At 44.6% G+C, this 12583-nt stretch overlaps 1 protein-coding gene across 6 annotated transcripts in view; it reads right to left on the bottom strand.

The window, feature by feature from the left end:
• Nucleotides 1-861: 861 nt before the first annotated feature.
• Nucleotides 862-12583, bottom strand: part of HIPK2 (homeodomain interacting protein kinase 2) — a 138392-nt gene continuing 126670 nt past the window's right edge. For all 6 annotated transcript variants that reach the window (XM_074539032.1, XM_074539036.1, XM_074539034.1 and 3 more), the window contains exon 15: nucleotides 862-12187. In XM_074539032.1, the coding sequence (XP_074395133.1) occupies nucleotides 11726-12187 (462 nt within the window). In that variant the 3' untranslated portion in view covers nucleotides 862-11725. The remainder of the gene's footprint in view (nucleotides 12188-12583) is intronic.

Here is a 12583-nt window from a genome sequence, read left to right as displayed (position 1 = left end):
CTCCAGGTTTGCATCCAGAGGCAATCCCCTCGCCTGGCAGCGCTGTGCGGGGCCATCCAGCAGTTGTGGTGTTTGCAGGAGCCATTTGCCAGGCACTGAAAGCAGAGTGTGGCCCTGGACCATGGGCAGCCAGTACAGCTCCTGGAGCATCCCTCTGGCTGTGCCTGAGGAAGGAGAAGCTGACCCAACAAGATGAACCCCACGGGCTGGAAACCCTGTCACCGTGTTAGGAAAGGCCAGCAACAAACCCAAGCTGGTCTTTCTGTCCCTCTGTTAAGAGGAGTTGTTGAGGAGCCCTTGGCCTCCTCCAAGGTGACACCATGGTACAACAGGGGACCCTTTGGAGATGCCTCCTGCTTGCTCCTGAGCAAACCTCCTGGGGAAAATCAAGCCCAGCCCAAAAGGGCAGGTATGGCAATTACCAGCACAGGGTGGTTTCAGCATTTAATGTCTATATAAGCCTTTCAAAGGTCAGCTGGGACTTGGCAGAGAGGAAAAGGGAGCAAATGAACTGAGGGCTCAGGCTAAAAGAAAATCCAGACCTGCACTTGCAGCTGATGACCACACTCCACTTGGCACAGTGGGACATAGCAGGGAGCTCTTGACTCAGCTGAACACAGCAGCTCTGAGCAGCCTCCTGTGCTTCAGCGAAGCATCTGAATGCAGATGCTCTTCTGCCCTGGGAAAAAAAATACATCTCACAAATCTAAACCTGTTACCTCAAAGAGAAGAGTATTTATTATTAATGGTACTATTAGTGCTCTTTTTTCAACTGACTGAGGAGATTAAATAATAGTATCTGAAAACTAACCAAATGTTCAGACCAAACTTTAACTAGCGAGAAGACAGAGACACACAAACTTTGCAGTGACTTAAAACAGTTTAATGTAATTCCAAGACAAAGTGTGATTACATTTCTACACATATACAATATGCATATGTGAGTTGACAAATTCTGATTAATAACTCGTTTCACCTCAGAGACCGAAAAAATGATCAAAAAGAAACTGTGAATAACAAGCTATAACATAGTTCACCACAACGGGACCTCCTTTCTCACCCTACAGTTAGTAATATTACAATTAAAATAACTATATTCTTCTATAATGTATTTTCTGTTAAAATCATCTCATAAATTTACAATGCTATTATTAGTTTCCAAGACTAATATAAATTCACTCCATTTTTCTACAACGAAAATGATTATTAATTAGAAGCACACAACGTCATGATGAAAAACACAAGCATTTTTTTTTTTAGTAGCAAGAACTTGATTGGTTAAGAATTAGTTTTCTTGTAAAACATTCTAAAGCCAAGTAAAATATCCATTCTTATAACATACCTATAATATGAGACTAAGGAATAGGTTACATATAGGTCTACAACACATCAGTTTGTTTTTGTTTTTTCTTTTAAAAGAAGAAAGACATATTACTAAAAGAAAAAAAAAAGAAAAAGGAGGAAGGAAAGAAAAGAAAGAAAACAAAAAGGGACAATTCACATAGGTAAAAAGCAGTACACAAGAAAATACTGTTGCACACAATAATTTTCACAAAGATTAACATGGATTAACACTCTTATTACAGAAACCGTACAGTGAAGGAACACAACGGCTCAGGGCTTTCGTGGGGTTACTGGGCTGAGATGATACTGTAGAGAAAGAACCACTTGGGATCCAGAGCTGGGGCAGGGGCATCTTTCCCTTGTGACTGCAATAGCGTTTCACAGCTCTGCCCCCACCTTCCCTTAGTAATTTTGGTGCAGTGTATATTAACTTCCACTTTCCATCCAGAGTATGCTGGGCTTGTGGGTAGTTGAAAGGCATAAAATGTTCCCTCCATTTCACCCCTCCTGTTTTTAAAAGGATTTTACAGCTCATTAAAAAAAAAAAAAAAGTTTCACCCATTGGTTCATTTTTAACTACCCAAAATCTAGACTTTTCACCTTCCAAGATGCCCCTTGTTCTTCTCTCTTTCTCACTCCCTCTCTTTCTCTCTCTCACACACACTCCTTTATTAAAGCTATTAATGACACTTCCTCTCCTTTCAGAAATTGGATTTGGTATGAAATACACAGGCTACATTCTGGTTCTGCCCAAGTAGAATCTGGTACCCAAAATGCCTTGATTGCTTTGTTGGTGAAACATGGGATGTGGAGATCCTTTTTTACACCTGAAATGGTTGTGCCCTGGAATAGCTGTGGAAGTTTTGTTTCAAGAATACAGAGTAAAAATATATACAGAGAAAATTAAAAAAATCAAACACATAAGGGCTAACAGGGGAAAAGAAAAGGCAGAAGTGTTGTATGTAACCACGTGAGGTGGAAGCATTGCAGAAGCACTTTGTTTCCTTGCTGAGGGCAGGGGTGCTGTATGTTACCATCCAGATCCTATGGGATGTGCGTTGCCAGTGTTGGAAACCCCTTCTTGCTGAACAAGCTGCAAGCCAAGGTACTCAACAAGACTCTGTGGCTCGTGGAGTGTGCTGGCATTTATTTGTGAGTGTGACTGCCCAGGAGCACAGGGGAGCGGGCAGTGCAGCCTGGTGATGGAGTGGTGGCGCACAGTGAGGCAGGGGGGGTGTTTGCCAGCTGGCCCGAGTGCTGCTGGCACTCCTGGCAGCCCGTGTGACACCTGATGGCTTTGGCAACGCGGCCAGGCAGGAATGGCAACCACGGGAACGGTGCTGAGGAGGAGGCAGGCTGGGCTCCCCAGCCCCAGGGCTCTGGTTGTACTGGGAGCAGCACCGGTGCCCAGCTGCAAAGCGTCGCCGATTGCTCCTTTGCCCCACCTCTGCTGCGAGCTGACAAATACAGCACGGTGGAAACACGAAAGGAGCCCTCCCCTAAACACCCCAGCTCCACAGCTGAAGCCCAGATGTACATATACATATTTTTAAATGTCAGTTCCTGTACTTTTGGGACCTCAAAGTACCATTTTGCCCAGCAGACATTTATACCATGTTCATTGATTACCCAAGTGAGAGAACACAACAGAAAAAACTAGACAGCTAAGTGAGACCAGGGGGTGGGGAATGTGATATATCAAAATGCAAAGTACAGGGTAGCAGCAGTGGGGAACAGCATTAATGGGGACTGGCATGTGCTGAGAAAACAGAGTTGACAAGGAGATGGTGAGTGAACTTTGTATTTTGTTTACTGGTTTAAAACATTTCTGTGGTGATGAGCATTATTTGTAAGAAAGGGGTGAACAGATGAAAGCCAAATTACAGCATTGCCTCTGAGTGGCTCACACAAACACACACACACACACACACTTACAAACAACCCCCCTCCCACCCCCCCAAATAAAACAAGCATTCACTAACTCAGGAATTATTTGTTTGGCTAATGATTTATCAACAGTACAATACAATCCTTCTTATGAATATCCTTCATTCTCCTAATGTGGGTATCTTCATCCAAATGAGGATACATAGAACAGTGAATTTTGTATCATGCTCCCTGCTTCAAACCAGGGAGGCCTGATAAAGCACGTTATTAAAACAAGCAAACAAACAAATAGCTTATCTGTTGAACTAAATCTTCAAAGCGGGTGGAGTGTTTTTTCAATCAGATTTTGGAATACATTGGATTACTTCATCTCTGGACTGACTTTCCAACACTATGTTATATCTCAAAACAGAATATACATATTAAAAACACACTTGTACTTTTCTATTTTTAACGGGCAAAATTAAAAAAGAGGCAGCTGTATTGAGTTTTTGAAGGTGTCACTTATAAACACAAGATTTCCCTTAAAAAGTACCAGTTTAAATGTAAACTATAAAACACTGTAGTAACTATAAAATGTAGCCAGAAAACTGTTTAAGTAGCCACAGTCTATTATTCAGTTCATATTGGTTTAAAATGTGACTCATTAAATATCTTCTAGAAGGCCAAAGCATTTTACAGTAGCTATAAACATATATACTTACATGTGCATTTTAACATCACAATTGATTAAAATACATAAAAGAGTAATCTATTCCTTGGTTTAATTTTTTTTTCTTTTTAAAGATTTACTGTCTTCAGAATTCACTCAAGCAACAATGACCAGGGTGGGCATTTATCGCTATTCTGCCCCTATGGAGTTCAGAGTCTTTGAATCAAAGTTCAAGCTGGCTACATGATTTCAGAAAGGCTAAAACCAGGATGAATGCCCACATTTGAGGTAATTATTGCCATTAGGTCACAGTTTGCGTAATGTAAGTGTATTTAAATCCTTCTTTTAAAAAAGCAAAAGTATCCCACAGTACCGGGGGATACCCATTGAAGCAATCAGAATCCAGAATCCTGATCAGTGGGTTTGCTTCCAAAGGAGCCAGCGGTCCCAGAGCACAAGGCACTCCCAGGACAGCCACCAACCAGCCTAGAGCTCAGGCAAGCAAGCCTGCAACAAGCCTTTTTTAATTTTAAAGTTTTTTTAAAGAAAAGGAAACCATAAGAAAAAATGCCATAAAATAGATGGGTAACTCTTCTGATCAGAATTCCAGGCCGAAGCTTTTCTATCCATCTTATTCCTTTCCAAACAGCTTGCTGAAAAATCAAAATACATCGGCTTAAATATTAACTCTATGCCAGCACTGCAAAAACTCCTTGGCTACGTTGTGAAAGTGGGATAAGCTTTGCTTTTGCTGAGCATTGTTGCCCCATTGCTTTCTGTTTCAAAGAGGAAACCTTGTTTGAAAGAAAGAAAGAAGAGGAAGAAGGAAATGAGGAAGGAAGTGAATGAGAATGGAAATAGAGGGGAGGGAGGGAGGGAAGGAAGGAAGGAGGGAAAGGAGGGAAAGGAGGGAAAGGAGGGAAAGGAAGGAAAGGAAGGAAAGGAAGGAAAGGAAGGAAAGGAAGGAAAGGAAGGAAAGGAAGGAAAGGAAGGAAAGGAAGGAAAGGAAGGAAAGGAAGGAAAGGAAGGAAAGGAAGATCCCTGGCTGTCAGAAGTACACACAAATATTTACAAGGTTTGTGTGAATCTGCACACAGTTCCCCTCACAGCGAAAGAGTTAAGAACAGAGATGTCACAATATTTATCAGTGCAGTAAAAAATATCATTTTTGGAAAAAAATATACCTTTAGTATTGCCTTTCTTAGATTAACTATGATAAGCAAAAGATTAAAAACAAAAACTATATCTTCAAACACACATGAATAGTCTGTTATAGCAGCACTGCTAAAACTGGAAGGACAAAGCTAACCCGTAAATGAGAAACAGGAGTTTCAAACCACAAATGCCGAACACAAAACCTCCTAGTATGCTTCATAAGAGTTCTGAAGAACCAAGCCAATCTACCATTCAAATTTCACTCTCAACACACACAAATGCTCTAAAAGCACGTCTTCCCACTGAAAGCATTTGACACATGCAGAACCCAGGTCAGTTTACCTCCAGACTGATTCTCACACCACCACCCGCATCAGCAGCTCCTCACAGGTAACCCCTGCCTCTGGGGTCCCTCACAGCAATCACATTTGTCACAGGGGACAAGGAGCCCTGGAGCACAGAGCCTTTGTGAGCAGCCCCACTGCACAGTGCCAGGCCTTCCTTCCATGGCCACCCCTGCTGTGGGTGTCACTGTGTGCCTGGTGAGCATGGTGGCATCGCAGCAACACACACACAGGTAGTGGTGGGGAGGATGGACCACAGTGATGGAGACCAGTGTGGAAAGCCCAGCTCCTCTCACCCAGTGCAGTACTCCTGCAAGGAGTCTATGCACAGCCACCAACAACAGGACTGGCACCATTTCTTCAAGCACCTCACTCAGCATCTGCAACCCTGGGTGAAATTGTCACCATCATCAGAGGCAGCTTCGTTGGAGTACGGCAGTGGGGGAACCTCAGCAGCAGAGAACCATCTCCTCCCTATGTCTGGATGGAGAAAAATGATTTGTAGGCACTGAAGTGGGCCTTGGGAAATAAGCTGGGGATTCCAGGTACTTGGGACACAGGTCCTTCTCACAGGAGCACCAGGAGGGTGATGAGGATAAGTGCCCAGGACCACAGAGCAACTGCTTTGAAGCTCACACAGCAAATGGGACCACGGTAGGGACAGCTATGTCAACAGGAAGAGGGAAAACATTCCCTTCCTACACCTCTCCCATCTGTATTGCCTCCCCAGGGCAGACCTTGCATGCAGGTATCCAGGGTTTGGCCCACAAGTAGCACTGCGGATCTCCAATGATTGCAAAGACATGGAGGAACACAAGTCCAAGTCCAACACCCAGCTGTGCCTGGCCTGACCACAACATCACTGTTTGGGATATCAGCAAAAAGTTTTTCACCCTGAGGGTGGTGGGCACTGAACAGGCTTCCCAGGGAAGTGGTCACAGCACAAAGCCTGACAGAATTCAAGAAGCATTTGGACAATGCTCTCAGGCACATGGTGTCATTCTTAGGGTGTCCTGTGCAGGGCCAGGAGTTGGACTTGATCTTGCTAAGTCCCTTCCAACTCAGCATATTCTATGATTTTATGAACCCACAGAACAAAACCAGTGTCCTAAATCCAGAGGAGACACTACAGAATCATGCAGAGCATTCAGAAGCTTATCCCCACTACAGAGCTCATCATTTGCACACTGCAATGTCACCACTAAAACACTTAAATCAATGTGAACGATAACAAGAGAAGAAAAAAAGTTTTTGACATCCCCTACAGTTTAGGATAGCAGCAACATTTAGTGTGAATTTCTCTGCTCATCAAGCTAGCTACTCAAAAAGATGTCAGAAACTTGAGAGAGAGAGAGAAAAAGAAAAAAAATAAATGAATGCAAAGATTGAGTTCCACGGTGTATCCTCATTGCCTGGTGCTCATGACTCGTGGCTTCATTTAATTTCTGGAGTAGATGGGAGTCTCTTTCTCTCTTTTTTTAAAAAAAATAAAGTATCTTTGGTTAAAGAAAAAAAGTTTATTGCCCTTCAAATTGCTAATGGAATTGCCTTCAAACCAAATTACAATACACAATCCCTTGAACATATAAAAAAAGGAAAAATGTCACAGTCAAAAGTGTCCCTTTCTTGGAATGTTTTGTGTATTACACCAAAACTACTAGAGAAAGAGAGAGAATTAGAGACCTGCCAAAGCCCAATTTGTTGGGTACAAGCAGGTAAAACCTGCTAAGGAAGATTCAATTGCATTTGTTCTCTCAAATGACTGGATTTAACCACTCTACAGTGAAATCTGCTTCCATTTGGGTTTTCCAGTCTGCTCATGTCAGTGGTTCTCTACCCTCCCTCCTGCATTCTGAGCTCACAGCAGGCAACAGAACATCCTCTTGAGGAGAGACAATGTCTGTGCTCCCTTCTGCTTCCTGCACAGGCAGAAGGCAAGAGGACATAATGGGGAAAAGAAGCACTTTTTCACTCTGCCAGCCATAAGCCACCCACAAAACTTCCAGTATCTAAACATTCTCCTACCCCCTCAAATTTCCACACCATGTACTCCATGCACACAAGGAACACCAACTGACCCAAACCATGCCAATCCCATTTCCTCTCCAAAGGACTCTGCAAGCAAAACCAGCTGGCTGTTATGACGTGTGTGGTGCTGACAGCATGCAAAGCTTTTACTTCCCCTGCTGAAATGACTGTGTTTCCCCTATGACCAACCACACCTTCATCCATACAATTCCTTTATAGGAGTGTGAGGGAGGAGGTGTTGCTCAGCTCCCTTATACCCACCAGAAAACACAGCTCTCACACAGGGCTACACCATCAAAGCAATCTGATGGTTGTGCTGTGCATCTCTTGTAATCAGCATCCCACCACCACGACTGCCTGGCAGACCAGCAGCTCCAGGATGGACAATGTGAAAGGTGGCTCCTCTGACATGCACTGTAATCATTCTCTCTGCCAGTCTGTGCTGATGTAACAGTTCCACTGTCAAATACCCCCCAAAATCAGATCTGAGCCCACGTGGGAGAGCAGGCCAGATGGGTACACAGGGAAAATGCAATTAATACAAGTAAAACACGACTGTGATTGAGATTGCAACCTTCCATGCTTTGCTGATCTTAGGCCAGAGGAGCACATAAACAAGTATTTAAGTTCTTTAGCAAAGCACTCAAGCGCATGATTAACTTTTAGTCTTTGCTGAAGTCCTGTAATTTTTTGATGGAATTCAAATTCAGTCACTGCTTCCTCCTATTCTAAAAGAGCAGGTGATGCAAATCAAACCAGAAATACCTAAACTGTAGCAATCAGAACACATAACGGAATTCCACAACAATTGTAAAAGAAGGAAAAATCTACATCAGGAACAAACAAAGAAAAAAAAATGAAACCAAGCATCCTGGCCTGTGGGCACCTAAATAGCCTTCAGTGAGAGAGGAAGAGCAGGTGAGGAACACTGCCCTGTCTGAGCCATGCTTTACCCAGCTAATGCCATCTGTGTGTGCCAGTGTGCTTTATCCAGTGATGGGACTGAGAGCCACCCTTGCAGCTCTGCTGTGGCTCCTTCCATAGCCCTGTTTCTGGAGAGCCATCCAACCATGTCCTCCTCTAGGAAAACCAAACTCTTAATATGTAGTGTGGCCTTGTGTTGTTTGCAAGGGCTCAATGATCATGGCTTGGAGCACAACTAAGTCTTATTCTTATATAAATGTCCTTTCAAGCTAAGGGATGGTGAGCTGGACCCTGGGCCACCAAGGTCCTTGCCTGCCTTTGATCCAGCTCTCCTGGCAGATCATTATGTTAGCTGCCAGCAGGTGCTGGCCTCTGAATGAATGTTTCTGGACTTATCCTGAAATGCAGATGTGACCCAGAGGATAACCCCTGCTCCTCAAGGCTGTAACCACTCTCACTGAACAGTCCCACTCCCCTACATTAGTGGCAGAGTTTTCATCATCAGAATATTCTTGTTTCTCCTTCCTCCTGCAGTTCTCATAATCACAGTAACCCTTCCAATGCCACTGATGAAGAGAAATAAAATAAACAACAATAACAACAATAAGAGAAAAAAAAACCCAAAAAGTTTAAGGAATGCGTGTGCAATTAAAACCCAGAGTAAAATATAATAATAATAAAATAATAATCATAATCATAACAACCATACAATAAAATAACATTATCTTTCCTTTTCATGACATAAGCAGCATGATGCTCTCGCTCCCAAACTGGTGAGAGAGGAGAGGAATGCAAGAGAGAGAGCAGGGCTTTATTTTCCTGCCTCAGACGAAAGGGGACGTGTCTTTCCAAAACAAGAGCGGGGGTAAGGTGCATAGGCTGCTGGGAGATTGCATCCTCATCTACAGTATACTGAGCTGGAATGAAGGACAGGCAGGAGAAGAAAACTGTGCAAGAGTGGCCCAGGAACCAGAGCTAGCAACCAGGAAGGTTATTTGGTGGTTTGCCAGAAGACAACGGCCTTGTTGAGCAGCCTATGCGTAGCAGGATCCCTTCATCTTCCAGGCCAGCCAAGCACTTACTGCAAAACAACGTATTTGTGCTTGTCCTTCTGTCAGCTTTTCCAACCTGAGAGAGCCTCCTTCCTCACTGCCACTCAGGGAACCCATCCCTCACCACCCTGCCAACAAACCTGCTATTTTCCAGCATTTTGCAAAACACCTGACTACTCCATGCTCTAGTTACAAAGAAATGTAGAGTGGAACCGAGCAGCCCCATAGACTTCAGCTTTCATGGAAACGTTCTACCAAACTCCTTTCTCTCCTTCCTCCTCAGGACATCCACAGGCATGATGGTACTGATGCACCAGTGCAAGTGCCATTACCAGGGAAACTCCCTGCTGAACCAAACCAATGACAGGAAAGGCTCTCTTTAGAAACTGTTGGAAAACAAAACAACCATGTAGCATTCCTTGGTGTGGAGCACCAACCTACTCTCCAGTTCCAGGGTCACTCTGCCATTGCAGGCGGTTTTTCGGGGTGTAGGTGAAAAGAGAGCAGGGGAGGCACACAGTGTCACAGCTATGTTCGAGTGGGTAAGGCTCTATGTATTACAATACTCTTTTCGTTTAAGAAACCTGAGATTGACTCTCTCAACTGGATTTTCTCATGCTTGCTTTGGGACTCCAGCCCTTTCCTGACCCTTTCTCATCAACAGACACAGTGAGAGATGTTGGCAACAACTAGTGTTTCCCCCTATCAAGGACTAAATTTTTGTTCCCATTTCAGACACATGACCAGGACAACCTGATGATGAGAGTGGACAATGTCCTCCCACTCCATCGAGAACATCGGCAAACAGCAGAATGAGAATTCAGTTTCCAGGGAGGAAACCTGCTATTTCAACAGGGCAGAAACAGACCAGTCCACAAATGAGTCCCCAGACCCTCTGGGTCCTCACAACCGACCTGGTTGCTTCTAGCCCATCCAGTGCTTGACAAAACACCCAGTTATATGCACTTCTGACCCCAATGAGCCACCCCAACACCTCGCCAAGTGAGCTACAATTGACGATGTCAAAAAAACCCAACACCACCAGCAGGAGAAAATCAGCAGTAACAACCACCCCCCTCCCCCCCTCAAAAAAAAAGAAGAAGAAGAAAGAAAAAGAGCTGAGAGTAAATTCCAACTAGCCTCAGTCAGTTTCTAGGAGTACCAGTGGAAGTAAACCCTTAAACCGCGTCTGTAGTTTGGTAAGGCACTACGAGGGAATGATGTAAAACTAAGACTGTGACAGTTGTAATGGCTGTGCCGAGGAACACATCACAGAGAGAAGGCAGCATCTGCACTCACACACACACACACACACCTGGACAATCACATTGTTACATGCCTATGTTATATCACTTTTCTTTGTGCAATCACATTGAGGAATAGTCTATTGGTATCGTTGAAGTTCAACACAAAAGAGTAAAAAGGGGTATGACCTGTATAGTGCTACATTCTACCGGGGCGGGGGGCAGGGGGTTCGGGGCAGCTAAAATGTCTCCTCCTATACTAAAATGGTTAGGGATTGAAAAGGAACACTTCCAAAAAAACAAAACAAAACCCTAAAACAAATGCAACTGAAATCCAATATACATTATTAGAGATTTTGTTTAGGAATAGCATTTCTCAGGGATTTATCCAGTGTGTTCAATAAGAGGGAGAAACACCCCCATTGCTTCTGCTCTCAACCAGTGCTGCATGGCCTGTTTTGCCCAGGTGTGTTTAAGTATAGCAGTGTTAGGCCCAAATTTAGAGCACTGGGACAATGTTTTGTCCTCCACCCTCAGCCTCCCTTACCCACTTTCTTTTTATGTTAAAAATCCCCCCAAACCTATGTATACTCTAGGATACAAAAACTGCCGTATAAATCCTTTGAAATGCTGGATAAATCCCTAATCCATATACCTACAGGATTAAAAACCTAATGGATTTCATTTTAGGTGTTCTGGACAACAAATTTCTAAATGTAGCTCACTATTGGATGAAAATAACCTTTAAAAGTCTATTGGTGAAGTTCTTCAAAAGACAGGACCCGTTGAAGGGTCCTTCTCCTTCTCTCTTTCTCTCTAGTTTGGTGCAGAATGGTTGTTTGTTTTTTTTTTTTGTGTGGTTTATTTTTTTTCTGTTCTTTTTTTCCATTTTCTTTTCTTTTTTTTAAATAAAAACTGTAGAATTGGTTTTTTCCCCCTTCTTTCCTCTTTTTCTTTTCTTCCTAAAGTCTCCTTCGTTCAAGTTTCACGCGAGCCTCCCATTGCATTGTTAGTTTGTCACGTTCTTCAACACAAAAGCGGCTGCCTCACTCCCCCCGGGCCGGGCACGTCTGTCTTGCTCTGTTATTCCAGTGTTTAGATGTAAGGGTACTGGTTGACCTTGGTGGGGCTCAGTGGGTATCCAGTGTAGACTGTGGAGGCTGGAGAAGCACTGATATAGGTCTGATGGGCAAACTGAGCCTGGTACTGGCTGGGGTGGATGGTGGGCGAGGGCAGGACGCGCGGGCCCATGCTGACGGGGACCTGGTGCACGATGCTGGCGGGGTAGGTGGTGTGCTGCACCGCGTGCCGCGCCGAGCCCTGCGACGCCACCAGGTGCGCGACGGTGCCCGTGGAGCCCAGGGCGGCGGGGGCGGTGTATGTGTACAGGTGGGGCTGCGTGGGCAGGTGGGCGGCGGCGGCCAGGTGGGGATGGACCGTGCCGTGGCTGGGGCTATTGTGCGGGAAGGAGTACGGGGCCTGAGCTATTGTTGGAGTGATGTAGGCTTGCTGTCGCCGGTGACTCCCTGCGCGGTCAGTCGAGATGTGCTGCTGGCCCTGGATAAAGACAGCAACAGTGAGAGGTGGTTACAAGACAGGAGATGGCTCTTTGCCTCCTCAGTAGGGTCTGGGAGCCTCCCTGCAACACCAGGACAACCGCAATAAAGTCTCCCGAGATCCTCCTGATACCCTCAGCATCGCCAGTCTTCCCTTGAAAACAAGTAACAGCAGTGGGTCCCTCACAAGCCCAGGAAAACCCTATAGTTTCATACATTGACAGGGTATGAAACTCTGTAGTTTCATACACTGACCAAAACTATAGGGTATGAAACTCTGTAGTTTCATACATTGACCAAAATGACCCCCAGAAGATCAGCAAGTCCCCCAGTTTGAGCTACAACCTGCTGACACAGCTACCAAAAGACACAGCCTTGGACACCCAGCTCCCAAGAA

The sequence above is a fragment of the Zonotrichia albicollis genome, chromosome 4 (genome assembly GCF_047830755.1).
Source record: "Zonotrichia albicollis isolate bZonAlb1 chromosome 4, bZonAlb1.hap1, whole genome shotgun sequence".
In the NCBI taxonomy this organism is placed as follows: domain Eukaryota; kingdom Metazoa; phylum Chordata; class Aves; order Passeriformes; family Passerellidae; genus Zonotrichia; species Zonotrichia albicollis.
The sequence above is the reverse complement of the archived record's forward strand: the minus strand, read 5'-3'. Positions and strand labels throughout refer to the sequence as shown.